Raw genomic sequence first — 23,752 nt, forward strand, 5'->3', positions numbered from 1 at the left:
TTCCTTATCTATCTAAATTTTCCTTCACAATCATGTCTTTCCTTGCAACTGTTTAAAAAAATCTTCTCCATGTAGACAACTCTCAAATCTTTATCCACATGCACACCTTTTTCATGGGGACCAATCCTCATATTCTAATTATGCAATGCCCTTGTCTGGATCAAGGGCAAATCAAGTGCTCAAATGCAATCTCCTCATCCTATCCTTTTCTAGTGGTCTTCTCATCTAGACTAAGCATTTCACACTGATTCCTCCCAGCAACTCTTTCCTCACACTCCACTGTCAATCTATCATCTCTACCGTTCTAATCTTTCGCAACCACTTTTTCCCCTAATTTCACAGTCACAAGCCTAATTACTATATACCTCTTCTCTCTGAAAAGCCAATCAATCGGCCTTTTAGTCTCTCTATTTTGAACAGAGATATTTATCTTTCTATAGACTAGACTGGAGCAAGTCACTCTGCTGCTGAGGTCTTCAACAGGCTTTTCATTTTCTTCCTAATTAAGTTATCATAACTTTATCACTGGAAAAGATCCTGATGCTGGGAAAGACTGAAGGCAAAAGAAGGGAGAGGCACAGGATCAGATGGTTAGATAGCATCACTGACTCGAAAGGTCATGAATTTGAGTGAACTCTGGGAGATAGTAAAGGACAGGGGAGCCTGAAGTGCTGCAAGCCATGGGGTCACAGAGTCAGACATGAATTAGCAAGTGCACACCACCACCACCAACTTTGTCATATTCTTAAGGCCCTCAATAAGACCAAGCTTTTTTCTTTTTTTTGCTTTCCATGCCACTCCTTTATACACACTTTGTATTTGCATAACAACGAGTAACTTACAAGAATATGAGAGCACTACAAAATAGTCACATTTAATTATCCTAACTTTGCTATCTGACACTTATCTCCATTTTATAAACAAAGAATCACACGCCCAAACAAACACACCAACACTGGCCTACCAAACTGGCCTACCAAACGTTTAATACTTCCTCAATTCCACAGTGTTCCTAGTGCCTTTCCTTCTGGCGTTAAATGTTCTGCAGTTTCCACTGATCTGAATCCTTCATGGTCCAATCAAAGTCCCACTTGCTTTGTGAAGATTTGCCTGATCTACTACTCAGGGCTTATGCTTCTTTTCCTTGAGCCACTAAATCTGAGTTTATACCTCATTTAGAACACATATCCTACTCAACCTTGCTTTACATTTCATAGTCTTATCCAAATATGTTATAGATTTCTTCATAGTTGGAACTCCAACTTTTTATATCCCTATAGAACATAGCCCAGTGCTTCACACGTAATTGGAACTCAATATTCACTGAAGAAATGGATGAAGGTAAAAATGTACAACTGACTTTGAAAAGCAGATAACTGACTTCATACCACTGGGCACATTGTACAGGGCAATTAAACACACTGTATATGATTAAACTGAAAATAACATTCTATTCCTCCAAAATTATCACTCTGTCAACTTCTAAGCAGGTTCTTATAAAACACTCACAGGACACATTTCCCTCATACTATTTTGAGCAAAGTATTCTTTGGAGAAGATATATTCACATAAAGGAATATCAATCATTGGATTTTTTTTTTTGGTATATTGAGAATCTTTCCTGATCTTTAAAAAGAGAGATAAGTCAGTCAGATATATTTAATAATAATTTGTGAGCATGATCAGTCCAAGGCAAAATATTAGATATTGCTGTAAGCAAACTTTTACACAGAACTTTAAAGAGCTACACCACACATGATTATGCTGTACAGATAATAAATAACCTACAAGACAAAAGCATAACCACTGTAATATTAAGTTATAATTTGGATTCAATGATAATATCACTCACAGATTTAATGAGTTTCCTGTCTCAACTCATGAGGTAGAAGTAGAAACGTACGTTTTTTAAAAATGTGTCAAATGACTCAAAAAGTGGCATCAAGGGATACCAAAGGCATATAGAAAAAGAATGGATAAAATTACATGAAATGTGAAAGTAGAAGATAGCAATATTCCTACATTTATATATTTTATTTTAGACATAACTGAATAAGTGAAAGATTATAAGCAGCCATTCAACTATTTCCCCTTTATTGAAAAGAATATATATCCATGAATCAAATGATTTTTCTTTGGTTAATACCCATTTGGAAAACAAGGTATCCCTTTATGTTCAGATTGGTTTTACAGTCTGGAATATGATTATGAGTACTCTAAAATTTAAATTCATCTCTTTCTGAAAAGGGGCTTCCCTGGTGGCTCATATGGTAAAGAATAATCTGCCTGCAATGAGGGAGACCTGGGTTCAATTCCTAGGTCTGGAAGATCCCCTGGAGAAGGGAAAGGCTACCCACTCCAGTATTCTTGCCTGGAGAATTCCAGGGAGAGAGGAGCCTTGTGGGCTACAGTCCATGGGGTTGCAAAGAGTAAGACAACTCTTCAAAATAGAAATTCTATCTTTTGAAAACCAAATCAACACACATAGACTAAACTTGAACTTAAGGGTGTACCCAGCCAACAAGGAATGTTAGTCAAGCGAAACTCGTTATTCACAGAAAGTATAGCATATTGGAAGGACACTGCGCAACGACTTATGTAGAGGTCTAGACTAATTGACTTTTTGGTGAAAGAAATGATACTTGGTAAATGATGGCCGTTCCTTTGAAATATCCCTTTGAACGTTTGACTCAGTGGCTTCTAACCTTCTGGAGAATGAAGCCCTCTTTCTAACATCAAAATATTTCAGAATCCAGATGATAACTTATTTTTAATCTGCTGATTGAGAAAGTGCCGATGACAAAAACCCACTGTGAATTTTCAGACAAGAAAATTTGTTGTGTTTTCATGAACATAACAGAACCCATATATGAAAAAGAATTAAACATGTATGCGGCCTGGACAGGATTCCAGTTTTGTTGTTGTTGTTCAGGTTCCTAACACACAAAATTCAGGCAGATCTCATGAGCCTCCGTTTTGCTGTACCTGTCTCCCTCAATCCAATCTACCCCTGAAATTGCTGCCAGATTCATACCTAAAACACTTGCACCATATCAACCCTCATTCAAAATATTAAATGGCTTCTCTACTGGCTCCAGGATAAAGTCCAAATTCCTTAGCCTAGTATTCAGGGTCCTCCACAGTCTGGCTTCAGATGATCCTTCTAACCTTATCTACTATCAATTCCTTTTTCAGCTCCACTAGTCTCCTCCCTGTCTCCCACACTGTCCTACCTTTGTTCACATTGGTCCCTCATTTAGAATGCATTCCATCTCTTCTCAATCTATTCAGGTTCTACCCATTTCCCAAACACTCAGCTCAGATTCCATCTCCTCCTTGAAGCCTGGCCAGACCTCAGCAAGCTGAAGAGCTCTTTTCTCTAAACTCTGAGAGCACTTTTGTTTGACTCAGTGGCTTCTAACCTTCTGGAGAATTAAGCCCTCTTTCTAACATCAAAATATTTCAGAACCCAGATGATAGCCTATTTTTAATCTGTTGATTGAGAAAGTGCCTGATGACAAAAACCCACTGTGAATTTTCAGACAAGAAAATTTATTGTGATTTCATAAACATAACAGAACATCCACATATGAAAAAGAATTAAGCATGGATGTGGCCTGTTATTCTTAAATGTGCCATTTGATGACTTTTAACAAATACCTACATTTAGATGCTAGTGTGTTATAAGACGGAGAAGGCGATGGCACCCCACTCCAGTATCCTTGTCTGGAAAATCCCATGGACAGAGGAGACTGGTAGGCTGTAGTCCATGGGGTCATGAAGAGTCGGACACTTACTGAGCCACTTCACTTTCACTTTTCACTTTCATGTATTGGAGAAGGAAATGGCAACCCACTCCAGTGTTCTTGCCTGGAGAATCCCAGGGACAGCAGAGCCTGGTGGGCTGCCATCTGTGGGGTCTCAGAGTCGGACACGACTGAAGCGACTTAGCAGCAAGAACGCAAGCACAGCACAAAGGCCTGAAAAGACTGCTCCAATTTTAAGAATTAAGGTAGCACTATAACAGTCTCAATTTATGGCACAGGGAATATTTATGTAGAATTTTCACCTGGAAGAGTAATCATTTTAAAAATAGCATTTACTACATGTCAGGCATTGTGCTAAGCACCTTACAAGTAATAGCTTATTTGCTTCTTGTGGCAATTTTATGAGATATTTACTATAATTGTCACATTTGAAAGATGAGAAAACCACAGCTTAAAGATGTTTCAAAACTAGCCTAAGGTCACACAGTTAGGTTTCAAATATCTTTGATTACCATACCTTTTATGAAACCACTTTTTATGAAAAGTCAAGTGTTGTTCAATGAGGGTTTTATCATCCTTAATCATGTCTCTGATGGAGAGCCTAACAATCATTGACGGGCACAGCAACAGAAACATCCCAGAAGAGCAGGGCATTAAACAAAGGTGTATCAGTGCATGCTGCAATTTGGTGAAAGGTAAAACAAACTAGTGTATGAAGAACAGAAGCAGATGGGCTGGCTCGGGTTCAGAACCTCAATCATATCAATCTGGAAAAATGGTGTACTTGCCTAAAATGTAATCAACCTACCTAATTTACATCTCAGATCATACCCCTTTCCCATGCTTCACCAAACCACAGGAGCACCCAGACCTAAATCCTACCCATATTGGGTATTAACTGAGCAAGTACTTATGGAGTACTCCAGGTACTCAGAGGATCTGCAAAGGCTATCAGGAGAAGTGAGGATCTCCAGGGGAAGTAAATCTCTCTTTCCATGGAAACACTGCAGTAGCCATTCCCAGTACGTATGTTTGCTTAAAAAAAAAAAAAGTCACCTGTATTATTCTTTACCAATTGTTGCTCTTCTTTTGAGTAGATGACAGGGACTGGAGTTAGTATTTTAAGTCTACAGCTGAAGAGAAGGCATAATTTGTTGTAGGACATGTATTAAGTGAACCTTAAACATGCATTCCTATATGTATTAGGTGGAGACAAATACTATTTGATTCCACTTATACAAGCCACCCAGAATAGTCAAACACCTACAGTCAGAAAGTACACTGGTAGATCCCACGTGCTGGGGAATGGAGGCATACAGTGGGGGGATGGGGACTTAGTGTTTAATGGGGACAGAGTTTCAGTTTAGGAAGGTGAAAAATTTGGAAGATGGACGATGGTGAGAGTGCCCAACAATGTGAATGTACTTAGTGCCAATGAACTGTACAGTTAAATATGGTTAAAATAGTATATTTTATGTGACTTTTACCACAATAAAAATTTTTTTAAAAAAGAACCTCGAGCCTCCACTAGGTGAAATAGGCCCAGTGATAAAGGTGCAGCCCCTATTTTACAGTGGGGCGGGCAGAGGCTCAGAGATCTTAGTCGCCCAGTCATGTCCAACTTCTTATGACCCCATGGACTGCAGCCCATCAGGCTCCTCTGTCTATGGAGTTCTCCAGGCAAGAATACTGGAGTGGGTTGTCATTTCCTTCTCTAGGGGATCTTTCCAACCCAGGGATTGAACCCATGTCTCTTATGTCTCCTGCATTGCCAGGTGAGTTCTTTACCACTAGCACCATCTGGGAAGCCCAGAACCCGGGCTTGTCTGGGATCAGAGATCTTACATGATAATAACAAAACAGCCAATGGATATTAAATATTTCTTAGAAGTCAGTGTGTTCTAAGTGCTTTACCGACTCATTTAACTATCCTCACATCCCGAGAGGTAGAAACTTTCATTTTACAGACCAGGAAGCAGAGATAGAAACAGTTCAGTAACTATTCGGCATCACACTCAGTCTCCAGCAAGTGGCAGGGCTGGTTTCCTTGTTTCAGAGCCTTCCCCCAGTCCTCTGCTCTCTCTCAAAACCCATATGTCAGTTACAGAATTATGACACTGAGATTTTGAGATTTTAAGCCCAGGTTAGTCTGATTGCAAAATCTATCCTTACTATCATGCAATACTGCTTTGCTACATATATATATATATATACACACACATATACATACACACACACACACACACACATATATATACATACATATATATATATTATCCATTCTCTGCTTTCCTTAGGGCAAGTATCAGAAATTTGTGCTGAAATGGTAATACATAAATAAGTACATGATTTCAGATAAAAATGCCCTCATAACTTCTTACCTGCAGTCTTTTCTCCCTACCTGTCACCCACTGGAAAAGACCCTGATGCAGGGAAAGACTGAAGGTAGGAGAAGGGGATGATAGAGGATGAGATGATTGGATGGCATCACTGACTCAATGGAAATGAATTTGAGCAAACCCCAAGAGACGGTGAATGACAGGGAAGCCTGGTGGGCTGCAGTCCATGGGGTTGCAAAGAGTCACATACGACTGAGAAACTGAACAACAACAACAAATCATCTGTTGAACCAAAGTTTCAAAATACTACCTAAGTGTATTTCTCAGACCAGACTCAATCGCATTACTCTCCTGTTTGCAAGTCTTTGGGCCATCCAGCTCTTTCAGGATTGAATTCAAACTCCTGAACTTGGTACATAAGGTTGTAGGTTGTTCATCATCTGCTTGGGTGACTGTCTTAGTCCCATCTCTGTGCACTCTAGCCATATGTCTCGCCTCTCCTGCCACACACAGTCCCCGGGATTAGAAATGGCTTTGCTCCTTCCTGGCATAGCATCCAGTGTTTTTTCTACCTCTCCTTCAAGATTCAGTTTAAGCATTACCAGTGTGCAGACACTATCCTCAATCACTACAGTCATGGCTGGGTATCCCTTATCCTCTGGAGAATACAGTCCTGATCATCAAGTATGGTGGTCATCTGACTGCTGCTGCTGCTGCTAAGTTGCTTCAATCGTGTCCGACTCTGTGCGACCCCATAGACAGCAGTCCACCAGGCTCCCTCGTCCCTGGGATTCTCCAGGCAAGAACACTGGAGTGGGTTGCCATTGCCTTCTCCAATGCATGAAAGTGAAAAGTGAAAGTGAAGTCGCTCAGTCATGTCCGACTCTGTGCGACCCCACAGACGGCAGCCCACCAGGCTCCCCCATCCCTGGGACAAACCTAGATGGAATAAAACGCAGAGACATTGCCGACAAAGGTACAGTCAAAGCTATGGTTTCTCCAGTAGTCATGTATGGATGTGAGAGTTGGACCATGATGATTGGATGGCATCACCGACTCAATGGAAGTTAATTTGAGCAAACTCTGGGAGATGGCAAAGGACAGGGAAGCCTGGTGTGCTACAGTTTCGTGGGGTCACACGAGTCAGACACAATTTAACAACAACAAATGATTATCATCATTCACTTGCATTAGTATACAATAACAAATATATATTGACTGTTTATTCACTTCCAAGCTTTCTACCAGCTGCAGAGAACACAATAGTAAACAGGCCTATCCCTCCCTTTAAGGACTCATGAGCCTTAATAGCTGAAATACATATAATAAATGGAAGCTGTAGTTCCTCTATTGGGTAATAATCTTAGATAAGGTAACAAAAAATCTTAAGGCAGATTTAAGCATTTCAATAAGCACTAAGCTTTTGGGCTATGGGGAGTCTGTATTTTTTGAGTGTAAAGGATGTAGGCTTTAAAATCAGCCTGACATGCTGTTGAATCTCTTTTTCAACACAGATACTATGCTGTATAGACTAATCACAAACTCTTTAAGATGAGGTGTAAAGAAGTTCTCCTAGTCTTTTTGAGGGTAAAACAAATAAGGTAGGTGGAAGGAATGAAAGATGTGCTCAAATAGCTAGTGAGAACTCAGTCTACTCAGCCTATAGTCCTTATTTTGCTAAAATAGTATTTTTCCCACACAAAAGTTCCCTTACATAAGGTAACAGACACAGTGATAAGATAGGGAAGTATTTTAGATTTTGATTTAGATTAATTTTATGAAAGAAAAAAATATCTGATTTGTATTATAGGGAATACTTTAAATACCTCCTTGAAATGTGTATGGTAGAGTTTGCCCACCTTTTTTCAGAGTGACAGGATACCAGAAGCATGAAATAGAACTGAAAAATCTGCAAAACCAGCAAACTACTTTGTATTAGGTTGGCCAAAATGTTTCAAACACACTTTTTGGCCAACCAAGTACATAGTCATAGTAAGAGTTTAGTTATAAACTACTTGGGGTTCTGAAACTTAACATAAATCCTTGATTAGCTTCTCAAAATTTATGCCCTCTTTTAATAAAGGCAATATTTAGCAGTCTTTGAGGATAGCTATGTAACAAATGACTTTTTCCTACCCAAAGTGAAATGGAAAAATAGAAAATCTGCAACTATGTGATAATTTTCTATTATATTACATGTTGGGAGGCAAAAGGAGGAAAATAAATTACTCTTAGGCCTTACCCTAAGTAAGCAAGATGAGAATAACCATGTGTGTGTATGCGTGTTCTAAGTCACTTCAGTTGTGTCCGACTCTGCAATCCTATGGACGGTAACCCATCAGATTTCCCTGTCCATGGATTCTCTAGGCAAGAATACTGGAGTGGGTTGCCATGCCCTCCACCAGGAGACCTTCCCGACCCAGGACTGAACCTGTGTCTCTTATGTCTCCTACCACTAGCTCCACCTGGGAAGCCCAAGAATAAGCACACACATGCACAAAACCACACCACTTTTATCTATATACTGCTCACCCCACAACGTCTTCAGGCACCCTCAGAAATTAGTAATTACTTAAAGCAGAAAATCCATGATCCAAGGGATAAGAATTAGCCTAAATAACTAGTATTCACTAAAGATTTGCGTATCTCTCTGGGGAAACCATAAGTTTCTCCCAGAGACAGGATGCCCTTACGTAGATACATCTTTCTGTTCCTATGAAAGTTTTAGCCCAGCTAGGGAAGAGGTGAGCCAGAACTATTAGGTATTGGGAATAGATGAAAACTGTCTGTATTCAGGTCATTAGTTTATCAAGAAGCCTGGCCTCCTAGAAACTCTGAGCCTTTTCCACGCAGTATTGGAGTTCCCATATATTAAAGAAACAGTTAGTGATATACAATCAACCAGGGTACATTTGCTAACCTGTAAGCCCCACACGACACCCCCCTTTATTCCTCCCACTTGATCTCCTCTACTCCCTGTCATTCTCTCTCCTGTTCTTAGAATGTGCCATGCACATCCCAGCTCCTGGCGTTGGTCACTGCCCTTCTATGGAGCCCCCAACAAATGCCATTTAAAGCTGCTTCTTTGAGTTTTACTTGGTTACCATAAGCTGGCTCTCAAAGTCAAGAGACATATGACCAGTGTATCATCCACTTCCAAATATCTGCTGCTGCTAGGTCATGTCAGTCGTGTCCGACTCTTTGTGATCCCATGGACTGCAGCCCACTAGGCTCCTCTGTCCATGTGATTCTTGAGGCAAGAATACTGGAGTGGGCTGCCATTTCCTTCTCCAGGTTCAAATATCTTCCAAGGCTTCTGAGCCTTGGAAAAAGACTTCTGAGCTTCTGAGGCACGAAAGACTTCTGAGCAGTAGTAAAACTGCAAGCACTTTTTAAATTTCACAGTAATACTGTTTCAATCCAAATGTGCATATAATGACTATGATAATGAAAAGCAGAGATGACTTCCCATCTCTGTTTGATCCCAGGGAGGCTTAACAGAGACAGACGGCTGGTGGCATTATAATTAAGTCTAAAGCTTTGAAAACTAGTAAGAGACAATCCCCTAGAAGTGAACCTATTGATACAATATGCTATATGCGCCCAACAAAAGGAAGCAGTCTCACACACTCATGCACAAAAGAACTTAAAATCAGAGTAGGACTACCCTGGGGAGTTGTCCTTAAAATAAAGTCCTTTTGTCATCAAAGCCTTTGCCATTGGTCCTTTTATAGGTCTGCTGTTTGCTAGAGAATGTCTCCAGTCATGAAGACAATGGGAGTACTGATATTTGGTATGAACGTATTAGAAAAGGTATTGGCAGATGGTGGGAACTGTGGTGCTGGAGAAGACTCCTGAGAGTCCCTTGGACTGCAAGACCAAAGCAGTCAATCCTAAAGAAAATCAATCCTGAATATTCATTGGAAGGACTGATGCTGAAGCTAAAGCTCCAATACTCTGGTTACCAGAGGCAAACAGCTGACTCATTGAAAAAGACCCTGATGCTGGGAAAGATTGAAGGCAGGAGGAAAAGGGGTCAACAGAGGATGAGATGGCTGGATAGCATCACCAACTCGACAGACATGAGCTTGAGCAAATGCCAGCAGATAGCGAAGGACAGGGAAGCAACGTGCTGCAGTCCATCGGGTTGCAAAGAGTCAGACACAACTTAGCAACTGAACAATAATTGGCAGATGGTGGGAATAACATTCTCTCCCACAAGTGATATACTGATTTGAAAACCTAGAGTCTGGACTCAAACAGAACTTGATTCAAACACCAGTGGTACCAATTACAAACCATGTGTCTTTCAACTTGGCATCTAACTTTCCAAGACTCAGTTTTCTTACATTGGGTTGGCCAAAAAGTTCATTCGACTTTAAGTAAAAAATGAAAGACATCTGTCATTTTCACCAATTACTTTTTGAACAACATATTCACTAACCAAACAAACATTCTGGAGAACTCAACAGGAGACAGTAATGGTACTCTGTTTAGTTGCTTAAATTGTATCCAACTCTTTTGCAACTCTGTCCATGGGATTTCCCAGGCAAGAATAATGAAGTATGTTGCCATTTCCTTCTCCAGGGGATCTTCCTGACCCAGGGATCAAACCCATGTCTTCTAGAAGGGGTTATTATTTACATGTGGTCTAGAAATTCGAAGAGCACTTAGTAAGTCACTGCTGCTGCTGCTGCTAAGTAGCTTCAGTCGTGTCCGACTCTGTGTGACCCCATAGACGGCAGCCCACCAGGCTCCCCCATCCCTGGGATTCTCCAGGCAAGAACATGGAGTGGGTTGCCATTTCCTTCTCCAATGCATGAAAGTGAATAGTGAAAGTGAATAGTGAAAGTGAAGTCGCTCAGTTGTGTCCGACTCTTAGCGACCCCATAGACTGCAGTCCACCAGGCTTCTCCATCCGTGGGATTTTCCAGGCAAGAGCACTGGAGTGGGTTGCCATGGCCTTCTCCAAGTAAGTCACTAGTGTGTTACAAGTTTTGCTGATCATCCTCACAGCAAGTAAGACCTGCTATTGTCCCCATTATACAGTTGAGGAGACTGAAACACACAGAAGCAAACACATCTGAGCTCACAGAGCCAGCAAATGGGGCTGAGGGTCAAACCCAGTGTCCTACCCACCATGTTGGTGATTAAAGGATCCTCTGAAGATTAATGAAATGAATCATAGAATGGTCAGCTTAGTGACTAATAAGTTATTTATTAAAATTACCCATTATTTTTATTAAGTATCAATCGGTATGTGAGAATTATTCCCATAACTATATATGCAAATATTAAATCTTAAATTATTTTTTTCATCCTTTCATGGCTTTTGCTCAAGAACACTTTGAAAGAGGCCAATTTTGTGACTACAAACTCTAAAAACGTCACTTAGAAGCTCTTTTACACACAGCGTCCCTTCATCTTCCAGAAACTAAATCATGTGCAGAATGTAAACAATAATAAAATTAGATTACCATTTTTCTATTGACAATAGACTATTTGACCACAAATATACAAATATAGTTTTTTAAATGTAGCCTCAAACCATAATTTTATACACATTCACTCTAGTTTCCATATTTTTCATAAATAAGATTTCTTTAAAATACTCTGGTAGGATATAACTGTACTTTATGAAATTAAAATTACAGTGAGGAAAACAAATTCAAGATAATTTGCATTCTAAGCTTTGTAGGAATGATAAATCAACTTTAAACTCCTGATAATACAAATTTGTAAAACTGAATTAACCTATCATCCTAAAATATGCAATACACAATTAAATCAATCTTAAAATGCAGAAAATTTAGCCACCTAATTTGAGATTGTATCTCTTATCATCTTGGAAATCTGATATACCAATTCAAAATTACTATTCAAATTACCATCAGAATTCCTGAAACCCTATTTGCAGTAAAGATTCCAACTGCATCTGGTTTAATGTCACTTCAAGGCAAATTCCTCTGCTTTAAGACAAGTTTAGCCTCTTCTTGAGTTTGTATCTAAATTTACAATCGAGAAAACTCAGATTGAGAGCTTTTAGTTCCGCCCGCTCACACCTCCTTTTTGCCCTTCCCCACTCCTCACCCCCAGACAACCAAAAATAAACACTCACACTAGCAATACATGAACTGACCAATCTTAGGCTCCCATGGTCTTAAGACAGCCAGAAAAAACAAAGATGGAAGAATCACTGCTTTGCAAACAAGGCCTTAATTAGGTATGTAAATAAAAATCCCTTTACTGCTAGATCCGCAAGTCCTTCTGAAGAAACATTTCCCAACTACTTTCCACATTTACACAACACAAACATCAACATGCAGCTTCTACGAAACAGAGACCTGAACATATACCTATACGTTAGAAATCCTCTCAGATCAGATGCTCATATTTAACTGACGGAAGCATCATCGCCCAAGAGCCCAGGTCTTAAAAATTATTCTTTAATAATCTAATAACAAATATCTTTCCCATTCTGTCCCGGAAGACCAAAAGACTAGGAAAAAAATCAGTTAAAAGAAAAGCCATCATAACCATTCCATCAGTCTCTCTAAGTCAAGATTTAATTGTACAACAGTAATCTAAAATATTGACTAATTCCTTTGGAAACAAATTACTCCTAACAGTGCTTTTCTGAATGCAAGTCAAGCATCCATTTATGCTATGTTATATTCTTGCCTCTTTATGCTTTCTATTTCAAAGACTTATAAACTGGGTGATACCCACAGTTCACTACAACAATAAATTCACAGAGAGGTTGGAATATACAAACATGCAGGCTTGAAACTTTTGAAACCTGAAATATTCAAGCAAGAAATCTCACTAAAGAATATTTCAAGTAGGAAGTAAAAAAGCACAATGTCTGAGGTTGTAGCTCAGTGTCTTTATCCCTTAGATGAACCATGAAAATAGGCACTAGCCTGCAAGGACAGAACCTACAAACACTGAGTCTTATGATAATTTGGCAGCAGACTTAAGAAGAAACTTAATATTCTCTGCCTTGCCACTCCATTCCCTTATTTGTTCTTCAGATGAAGTTATGGTTTTTGAGACAGAAGATTTTCATGTTTTCTTAGCCTCATAACAGGAACAAGTGGTTGCAGGAAATTTAAAAAAAAAAAAAAAAGGCCCTGGAGAAAGAAGACAACCTATCTAAGTGGAGCTAGGGTTAACAACTATGTAAACTCAATGGAAGTTTTGTCAACCTAACTAAGGAGATGCATTGCAACTGGACTACCATAAAATCACTTTAAATATCCACTGTGGCATAGAGAGCCTGAAATACCTATTATGGACTTAGGGGAGGTGATTGATATTTTAAACATTCTTTGAAAAGTTAAGGAATTTCTTGTGGCTTTTTTTTTTTTCATTCCACTAATTCATTGGTGAATATTGCTAGTTTCGAAATAAACAAGATTTCAAAAAAGGGATAGGAAAATCTATAAAGATTCTATTCCAGGAAAGCTTGCAGACACTGAATTCACTGATTTTAAGCTTAACTCCTCTAGTGGTGACTGAAGGGAAAGACACACATGCCTTATGGAATATGTAAGTGGCATGATAAATTGATTCACAAACTTAATAATAACCCAGAACTTTCTGATGCTGTTTGTATCCAAACAGGCCTGTCACACAGATGGTGGGGAAAGTTTGGGTCCACGTTTTCAAACTGTGCACTAAAACTGAATACCCCAGTCAATGGACTAAAACTTCATGTATTCTCTGGATAATTTATACTGATACCTCTCACCTCACTTTCTAACTACCATAACCCTTGTAAAGTACTCCAGTGAAGAATGCCTGCAAACAAAAGAGGTAAATATACAGGTATGATAAAAACAGCAATAAGAAAAGAATGCCCGAAAACAGAGTCAGATGAGTAACTGGGTACTTGTTTGAAATATGACTTAGAAATGGATTTTTTTAGGCCAAAGATAAATTAGAGTTTCTTTCAGGATAAGAAATAATTTCTAAGTATCTCTCAGGCTGATGGTTTGGCAGGTTATATAGCTATCTAAGATATTCTCTCATTTTTGATTTATTATAGCTATGTAAAACTTTGATGAAGTACATATTCCTGAATATGAACATGATATCAAGCTATTAAATGTAAATATTCAGAAATATGATCATCTCACATGCCCTTAAAAAACCAACCACACATCATTCACACGAAGCGATCCAAGAGGCAGTTTCCAACACATACTCTGTTTTAATATTGTCTGATTCTTCTTTTGTAGATGATTTGCCAGTAAAATGAAGACAAAATGAAAACATTTTACCCCTATTTCTTCATATATGAAAAAATTAACTCTCATCATTTCACAATTATTCCTACCAATATGTATTGGTCTATTCCCTTAAGCAAAACAATTTAACATACTTAAAGCTTTGTTCTTTAAGTTACTTTAGATGATTGTCTTACTTGGACTTCACAGTGATGAGAATGACTGTAAAGGTTTCCATCCCTGGTCCCCTGATGCTGCCCTCGGTGGTCGCCCTGCCCGCCAACACTGGTCTGGAGTAGGCCAGTCTAGGGCCCTGCAGTGGTCTGTACACACCCCGAGTCCAGTCCATACACCAACAGCTGCCATGCTCACACGTGAAGCCAAATTCCACAGGAGAGAAAGGAAGGACTGCTGGCTTTTTATCTTATTTGCTCTATAAAATCTACTTAAACACTAGAATGACTTTCCTATACATAACTGAGATTTCTTTTTGATTGCCTATTGATATGGACAGAGAAGAGTTTCCCATACAAATGAACCTTTTTCAGAGATTTTTTTTTCTTTTTGGCTAGGTCAGCAAAGTTTCTTCTTTTAACAGAGACCATTTTCCATAATGTGAAGGTATTTACTCAAAAAGGAAAATACAGACTACTTACATGTAAAAACAATCACTGTCGCTATGAAAGTTACCAGTTAACTCCTATCAGAAACAACTGATTTTGTTATTGTATCTCTTACCAGAAATTTCATATTATTATCAGCTTTAAAAGGCTTTCCTCACACATACTGGAATACTGCACCAAACAAACAATTTTATGACATGGGGTTTTTTGTTTGTTTTTTAAGAACTATGATTAAAGATCATCATGGTGATTAAGAAATGATGATTAGGGTTTGGTTCATGCATGGAATTCTAAGATCAATAATCTATCGAACTTCTAATGAAACTTATGCTCTAAGGTCCTAAAGCTTGATAAGGAATAAATAAGCAAAAATATCACCTTCAAAGAAGAAAATTTTCTATAGAATAAAATAAAAATAGATACAATACAAAACATACCCTTCTATGAAGCTTTAAAAATATAGTACTTAAAATAAACATGCACACCAGCTAATGATACACACAAATAGCTTTACCTATATGTTTAGACTTAGGTATACATGCACTTAAATAGGTATTTCTACTTACATGAAATTTACATAAATATTTGTATGCATTATACAGAAATCATTGAACAGTACTATGTTTGAAATATATACTGACTCTTTACAAAGTAAATGAATTTCATATTATCTTCCAAATAAGGTTGTATATTTGTAAACAGTAAGTATCTTTTACTTCTTTATATTTTAATGGTGAAAGTCACAAGAATATTAGGCACACAAATTATTTTATTGCTATTTAGTGACACTCCAGGCCAATGCTGCATTGAGACAAATTGGGTTATATTTAGTAACCAAGGGAAAGTAAAATAAAGGAAATAATTTCAAATGTTCATGGCTCATAGAGCAAAATAATTACAATTGATCCTGTGCTGTGAAGAAAAATCAAAAAGGAAAAATACACTCAAAGCATAAATATGTCATGCACACATACACATGTATACTGTGCATATACATATGCATCTCTCTGAAATAACACCAGTCTATGAATGGCGTAATAACCTAGCAACATCAGCCCCTCATTGAGGCTGAATGCTGATTCATATAAGTCAAATGACCTAAACAAGAACTGGAAGAGTAGTTTCACGGATTTGACAACTGAAATCATAACCACCTAGGAACACCGGGTACAGTGATGAAGAAACAAGGTGCAAAGTAAACAGTGAGAAGGCAGCCACTCACCTTCGGTGCCATTGGGAGTCATGGAATTACTATTTATATGAGAGTTATCGAGTTTGGGGGATTCACTACTACCACTCAGACGGCTATGCGGGCTGGTTAGATCCTGCATTTCCATAGACCTAAAGACAAGAAGCCTTCCGTTTGACAGATGTACCAAATTCATAACCCCACTATTTAATGCGCTAACGACTTGACACCTCCTTTGAAACACATTCGCACAAAAGTCCCATTGTATCTATTTTCTTCAACTCCAAATAGTTCCCTCTTATATTTTCACTTCAGCCATCCTTTCAAAATGTGGACTATTAAAAGATGTCACTGACCATACCTATCCAGCCAAATATCGTAAGGAGTTTTTTGGGTTTTTTAAAAATATTTCTTTTTCTCTCCTTCAATAGCTCATCAAGTGCCAAGATCTAATGAGATGATTCCATCTGTTTTTATTATCAAAGAAAACAGACCATCCTACTTTTCTTTTTAGATGGGGTGGGGGGGGGAACCCTAAGGTGTTATTTTTCTAAAACACAAAAGTGTAACATTGAAAAAAAAATTCACTTTTGTATGGAATCTCTTTCATCTAATAAATTAGCACTAGGAACTCCCTTATAATTTACCACCCAATTGTAATTTAATGGGTCTCCAAACCAAATAAAACACTTGAAGCCTATAGTCCAGTGACAGGGAATGAGATAGCCCTGATGCATGTGTTTACTCTGGCAAACTGCTTAATTGTTCCTCTGTTTCCCTTGAAACAAATGCAGCATTAAAACATTCTGATGTCGGCTCACTTGTTTGCTTTGTGGATTACATACAGCCAGCCCAAGTGAGGAGGGATCAGGCCGGCATACAGTGAGTGCCCAGGAACATGAGCACTCAGGATACCTCAGCTGTCACCTACTTGGGGAAATCAGAACAATGCCATTGCCCTGCTCAAATTGGGGATTTTTACAACACAAAACAGCAAAATCTTCCCGGAAAGTTCTTAGGCTCAGCAGTTACTCTATAGGAGATAGAAGCCCCTATTCATGTTCACAGCTGCAGAACCATCCATTTCTATTTCACCTTTTCTTAATGAAGAGAGGAGACCATTTCTTTAAAGTGACTAAAAACACATCTAGATACCATTCTGTTCTCTGCCAGCCAAGCGTTTGGAAGTCTAAGGCCTATTCACTTTATGTTAAACTTTGTGTTTTTCTTAAAAAAAAAAAAAAAAAAGAGGGGGATTAATATTACATGTATGAAGCTAAGACTGTCTGCTCCTCACCCCCACAGGGTCAATAAAAGCTAGTCAATTTGGAAGTTGCGCTTAGACTGCAAATGTCAGCTTTTATAATAAAGAACGTGAACTGTTTTACTTCTAAAGTGAGTTTTGACTTCCCCCAAGTCTTTGGGATTCAAATGAGAAATGGCTTAAAAATCCAACTTTTCTCCCCTAATTCTCAATACATATTCAGAGTTTTCCTAACCCCAGAAAGTACAGCCCCTAATCATTTTCAAATCCAGGCTCCTCTTCACTTTCTACATATTTAACTTTTTTTTCTTTTACAAACACACTCACACACACACATTGTTAAGTAATTTCCAACCAAGGCTATTAATAGAAATAATTAAGAAATACTAGACAAAAATAGATAGGGGGTCACAGAGAGGTAATCTCCCCAAATGTCAAATATCAACAGTATCCTTACCTGCAACTTGAGGAAACAGCAACATCTGAACTGGTTTGAGATGTTTGCACCTGTGATCAGGGGTAAAAAATTAGAAGCTGTTGTTACTCTGCTTCAGTGTCAGCTCTTAATTATACAGAGCACATGGCTCAGGACGACAATGCTCTCTTTTAACCAAAAGAGAAAAAGGAGGATTCTGCAGCGGTGAAAGGCATATTGTCTTTAAGTTGAGGTCTCCACTGTTGTTTCCTCCTCCAGGTCTACCCTCCTCCTCCCCTTGTTGGGGGGAGGGGGGAGGCAGCCAAATGACGGGATAGTGATTCATCACTGGCCTATGACAGCTGCAAACGGGATTACCCCTCCCCCAATCAACATGCAAAGCAGCCTTACCCAGGCAGCTTGGAAAAGGTACTTGAAAAAAGATAGCTATTAGCAAAATGAGCATGTTTCACAGCAGCAGTTCAAGCATTAACCCTCCAGCATCCTCAGATCTTTCATCTTCTGCTATCACCAGCTGAAATAGAGTTCCCGCCCATGAGTTTGACTCCTGACAGTGTTTCTCCTCATGGTGATGGTTTTGTCCTATATTTACTATTTGTCATTGAACAGTTTACTCCAAACGGCTTCTGGGCAACTTGCAGGCTATGCCAGACTCAAGGAGAAATGGCCCAAGGCAAGTTCTTAATCCTCATGGAGCCCTGCACTCATTCACCCAAGCAAACCGAAAATTCAGTGAATGTTTAAGTTCAAGGGAAATTCACGCCTGCCTGGTGAAATAGCCAGAGCAGTTCCCTTTCTGTTTAATTTTCCATCTTTTAAATCAGGAGAGAGAATGGAGAGTTGAATAATCAGTTCAGTATCTTAGCTGGCCAGAGTTCTGGTCTCTTTTGTCCCCAGAGGAATCTATATTTGGGTTTTTACTGAACAACTAACTTAGCCTGCAGGCTTTGCTAGTCCTCCAGAGGCAGCAAGGTGATAAACTCAGGTGAGGGTGGGCTGCTGGCTCACCAGCTCAGGCATATGCCTGACTCTGAGGTAAAGAACATTCTGCATAACGTTTAAAAGGACTCAGAAATCTAGATCTTTGATGTGCATTTTCATTCAACCGGAACAGACATCAATTAGGGTTACAGAGCAAAGATGAAAAACCTGAAGCATCTCAAATGGCATAAAAGTTATCCAACCAAGTATCTTCTATTGAGTCCTGTTATTTTTTAATTATGATTTATGACATTAAGTAGTACTACCTTTGGCAGGAATAAAAGCATCATTAAAGTCTAAATATCTTGGTCTAATATTACATGAAATTCCTAGGTCTACTTTTTGAGAATATGTGCAGGAGGCAAAATAATTTGAAAGAGATGCCTGCGTATTCAATGAAAAGTATTTGAATGCCTGCAAGGTAGGTCACTTGACGCTAACAGCTTTCTGCAATTTTTTGTTAAATTTTCTCACACAAGAGTAAAATGTTTCCATTTAGAAACTACAGTGATATACTTCAAGGATAAATTTCCTTTCTCCCCCATTTCCATTTTTATACACCTGGAATAAATTATAGGTGAGAACTAACTTCGTTTTAAGAACTCTCTTGGCTTAATTATGTGAAAGAGTATGTAAAACATCCTTTCTATTACACGTTAAAATACATTCCTATTTTAACATTGGCTAGATACTATAATTTTAGAAACGTAAGGTTAGTTTCCTTGTATACTTTCAAAGTTTGATATTTTTATTTGAGGTTTAACCTATTCTATTTTAAATTTCAAAGTCAAATCTGTTAATAAAAAATGAGCTTCAAAACAGGAATTACTCTAACACGTTTTCTCACTGAAAACAAATGCATTTTCACAACATACTTTTTTTGTGTGCTGGCTAGACTTTTACTGTACTTTGTACAACTTTTGATTCCACATCCATGATCTTCATTTCATTAAGTATACTTCAGATATTCTTTTGTGTCTCAAGGATTATTTAAACCATGTGTTGTGTGTTACTGTTTTTAAAAATGACTCTTTAATCAAAATAACTTTAAAACAACTAATCCTCACTTAGGTTGGTCAGCTGAATCCACATCGTGGTCCAGGAAAAATAAATCTACTCTCAAGAATGCGAATGCAGACAACAATTAGACACAGATGTGAGCAAAATTAGTTACAGTTTACAAAATGCTACACTTCACATGCTTTTAGTTTTTTACGTGTAGTACAAGATTACAGCACAGTAAGGAAACATGGTCTTGTAATGACTTATCTAAAAAGAACACCTATTTCTGATTGGCGCTGATTTTCTCTTATGTTTGCCAAAATCTCTGGAAGGTTCTGGGTTTTCAAGGTCTCAAAACATAATGTGCTGCAAAAATAATTAATTAGGCACCTTTCCATTCAAAAGAGAAAAAAAATATTTCATGGTTTTTAGAAAAATGCTGTTAGGCATTCAGTAAGCTCATGTTCTCTGCTTTATATCCATAAACCTAATATGTTCCTTGTCTCCTCCTAATCTGGTATTTTTTAATTCAAATGCTCCTAGGAGTGTAAAAATATTTCCCATAACATTATAAATGGTCATCTTAGATTACAATGAAGTCATTTCACTTTAATGCTTTTTAAAACTCTTTGTAGAGAATACCCAAGTAGCGTACTGACAGAGTTGTGAAAATACAGAGAGGAAAAAAAAAGAACTTTTTAGAATTTCAATTCAAGAATCCTCAACTAGTAACTTTGACTTCTGATTAGTTAATGAGGTCTTTTAAGTTTGCCTTTTTTCTAATTAAATTTCTAATTCTTCACAGATGTAACTTTTGTTGATGTTCAATTTGTCTCTCTCATTTTGTTAAACCTCACATAGTACTTCGCCAATCCATTGAATAGCCACATTAAATCTGTTAATACCATGCTCTTCAACCCCAGAAATTATTTCCAGAAGGCAAACTTGCTTTGAGAGATCATCAAACAAGACTTAAGGTACACATTTTATCACATTTTTCCCTACCACAGAGCTCAGGATGCAGAGCAAAATTCATGACTTTTGCACTGTTTATTATACTTTGCTAAATTACAAATCAAAAGCATCTGACAGAAGATCATGTATGAAGCCAAAAAGTTAATAATGTTCTGTGAAAAGTAAACTGTAAATGGAAAGGGATTCTAAATCTCAACAGCAGAGAGCAAATAAAATGTAGGTACTTGTCTAAATTATGGGTTTTCCATTGGCTCTTTTGCTTGCTAGAAGCAATTTTTATAAAATGACTATAATTCTAAACTTTTTTTTAACTCAAAAGAAATTTTCAAAGTGAAAGTACTGAACTTATCTAAATAAATAGAGTTGGCAGGCAAGCTAGTTTTGCCCAACCACAGATCAACGTGAGTACTCCCAAATTTGAAAGACAATGGCAATTTTCTAATCAGAATGTATTTTATAGAGGAGGAAAAAAAAGGTGCCTTGGGCAGAAACCTGCTTTTAAATCAGAATATATTCTTGCTACAATGTTCCTCAATCAATATTTCCTACCATGGTGTCAATGATGTAATAAAAGTCTAAACCTAAAATTGAAATGAACTTTCAGAAAAGGCAGATAGATGTCTTTTCAGTGTTAATACTTATCTTCTTTATCAAAGACTCCATAAAATGAATGCTTTAAAACTCCTGATTTCTAGTGATATACACCGTATCACTTTTTAAAGTATCTCGTTTAAAAAGGAGAAAATAGAGTTCCTAGGAAAACAAAAACAAGTACATATTTAAAAGACTGATTCTACCTATAGTCTTCAAGGACTGTTTTTAAAATTAGCATTTAAGATGTTGAATGTATCAATAATACTCTGATGACTGATTAAATGGAAGACGGGGTTTATTCTCATGGCAAGTTAAGTTTTTTTTTTTTTAAGATATTCTTTACAAAATAAATTTCCAAATACAAGAGGAAACTCTGAGAAAATCATTGATTATATCTATCAAACACCCAGAGCAGTTGACTTCCCTTTCCCTGTTCAGTTTATTCTAAAACTGAACAGTTGTTCTAAAACTGAACACTGGCTCAATCAGGCTGCTCTGTCACAGCGAAGAATTTTCAGGATTGAAAATCCATGGCTGTTTGCTCACTTACTGAACACTTTGGGCCTTAGGAGAACTCAAGCTGCGACAAAGTCAAATATCAAATATTTGATAAAGCAGAAAAACATGACTTTTGCGTGCATATCTTCAAATCTCAAACAGTGGGCAAAAAAACTCGCACACGCCTAAAATAAAACCTACTCTGAAAAGACACATTAAAAAAACAATCCCCAGACTATAAAACTTCACTGTGTCCTTAACTAGAGACTTTTTGTACCCTTGTCATTTTAAGAAATGAAACATAAAAACGCTTGCCTACATTCAGTGACAGCTCTGAATTTATGGAATTCCTGCAAAAGCTGTGCTTAAATGTTTCAAAAACTCCTCCCAAGAAATATAAGCCCATGAGTCATTAGCAATTCATACACTCATTTTGAATGACAAATATTTTAAGTGGTAATTCAAAAGTTGAAGAACCTTGTTTTTAATTTCCAGGTCCATTCAAGTCCTATTAAGTGTCAATAAGTGAGAAATATCTTAATTTGCAAATGTTTATTATTTCACCTTTTGAAGATGAGCCCGTTTAATATAATGTTTGGGAAATTTGTGTATTGAAACAAAAGGATTTCCTTCCTTAAAAATGGGTTTCAATTTATTTTTGTTATCTGTTGTCCTTAGAAAATGTTAATTCCTTCCTCCTTTTCTCCAATCCACCCAAAATGTGTAGGAAAAGCTATCTCTGTGTTAAAATGGATATAGACAGATACCGCTTTCATCAATATCACATAGTAATAGTTGAGGTTTGTGCAGAAGAGAGATATGAAGTGATCCCTTTACAAGAGTATTGCCCTGCAAGAAACTTTTTTTTACATATAAGCCAACAAGTCATTGTTAACAATTAATTTCTAATTACCTCTTAATGATTCTAATCGCTCAGTTAAATTGGGGGTTAAGAACTTATACTTTTATGATGGAGCCCAGTGGCCCAGAAAGCACTGGGCACAAAGTGTCATAATCTTCCCCACGCCCTAATGTTTTTCTTTTAAAACAAATCAAAACAATAACTCAAAGCGCTCTTGTTATCTTGGGCTTTGCCCACAGGACAGCTGGTGTCACGCAGTACAATTTTTCAAACAGTCAGCTTGTACTTACAGCGCTTTACATCTGCTGCATCCACCAGTTTCCTGGGCTCCTTCGAATTTTCTGGTTTAGCAAACCTCCATTCCAGACATAGTTTTTGCTCCTGGAGGAGGACGCGAGAGAGTCTTAAGGGCTCCCGGCGGAGCCCGGCGCCGTTGGAAGCGGAGCGCGTCCGCTGGGGGAAGCCGGGCCGCGGGGACCGCCGCCTGGGCGCTGCTGCAGGCTCGGGCTGCCGAGCGACTGAGCGCACACGCTGGCCCCGGCGAGAAAACCGCCACACCGGACGGCAACAGGAAGGCTCCGAGTCGGAAGTGGCACTGGAGAGTTTCTACCTCGCCCCAAACTCGGAGCCATCAGCTCCCACCGGTCTGTTTAGCCAGCGCCTTGAGCCCCGCGCTCTTTCGTTCTCTAAACGGCAGCAGCTGATAGCATCTGAGAAGCCCAGACAAAGAAACAGCACCATCTCATCTCTCGGTTTGTTTGCGCAGCCTTGTAGGTCTGCCCGTGGAGCCTCGGGGCTTTTTTTTTGTTTTTGCAACGCAAACCACAGCTATTCTCTTGTCCTAACCTTATTGGTTTAAATGCAACAATTGAGAGGAGCCCTACTCTCTCTGACTCAACCTTGCTGCTCCCAAAAAATTTATTATGTAAATGAACGCGCCCCCATGCTATCTGAATAAACAGCTGTGTGAGAATCAGGGGACACTGTCAAC

The 23,752-nt window shown here is 38.3% G+C and overlaps 1 protein-coding gene across 5 annotated transcripts in view; it reads right to left on the reverse strand.

Moving 5' to 3' along the window:
- The window catches only part of EYA1 (EYA transcriptional coactivator and phosphatase 1), a 178,368-nt gene extending 162,067 nt beyond the window's left edge, over window positions 1-16,301 (reverse strand). For 3 of the 5 annotated variants that reach the window (XM_068984171.1, XM_068984170.1, XM_068984167.1), the window contains exon 1: window positions 16,183-16,301. In XM_068984171.1, coding sequence (XP_068840272.1) covers window positions 16,183-16,297 — 115 coding nt within the window. In that variant the 5' untranslated portion in view covers window positions 16,298-16,301. The remainder of the gene's footprint in view (window positions 1-16,182) is intronic. The other 2 variants (XM_068984163.1, XM_068984162.1) reach the window with 1 other exon arrangement.
- Between the last annotated feature and the right edge of the window lie 7,451 nt (window positions 16,302-23,752).

This window comes from Capricornis sumatraensis, chromosome 11 (assembly GCF_032405125.1).
Source record: "Capricornis sumatraensis isolate serow.1 chromosome 11, serow.2, whole genome shotgun sequence".
Taxonomy (NCBI): domain Eukaryota; kingdom Metazoa; phylum Chordata; class Mammalia; order Artiodactyla; family Bovidae; genus Capricornis; species Capricornis sumatraensis.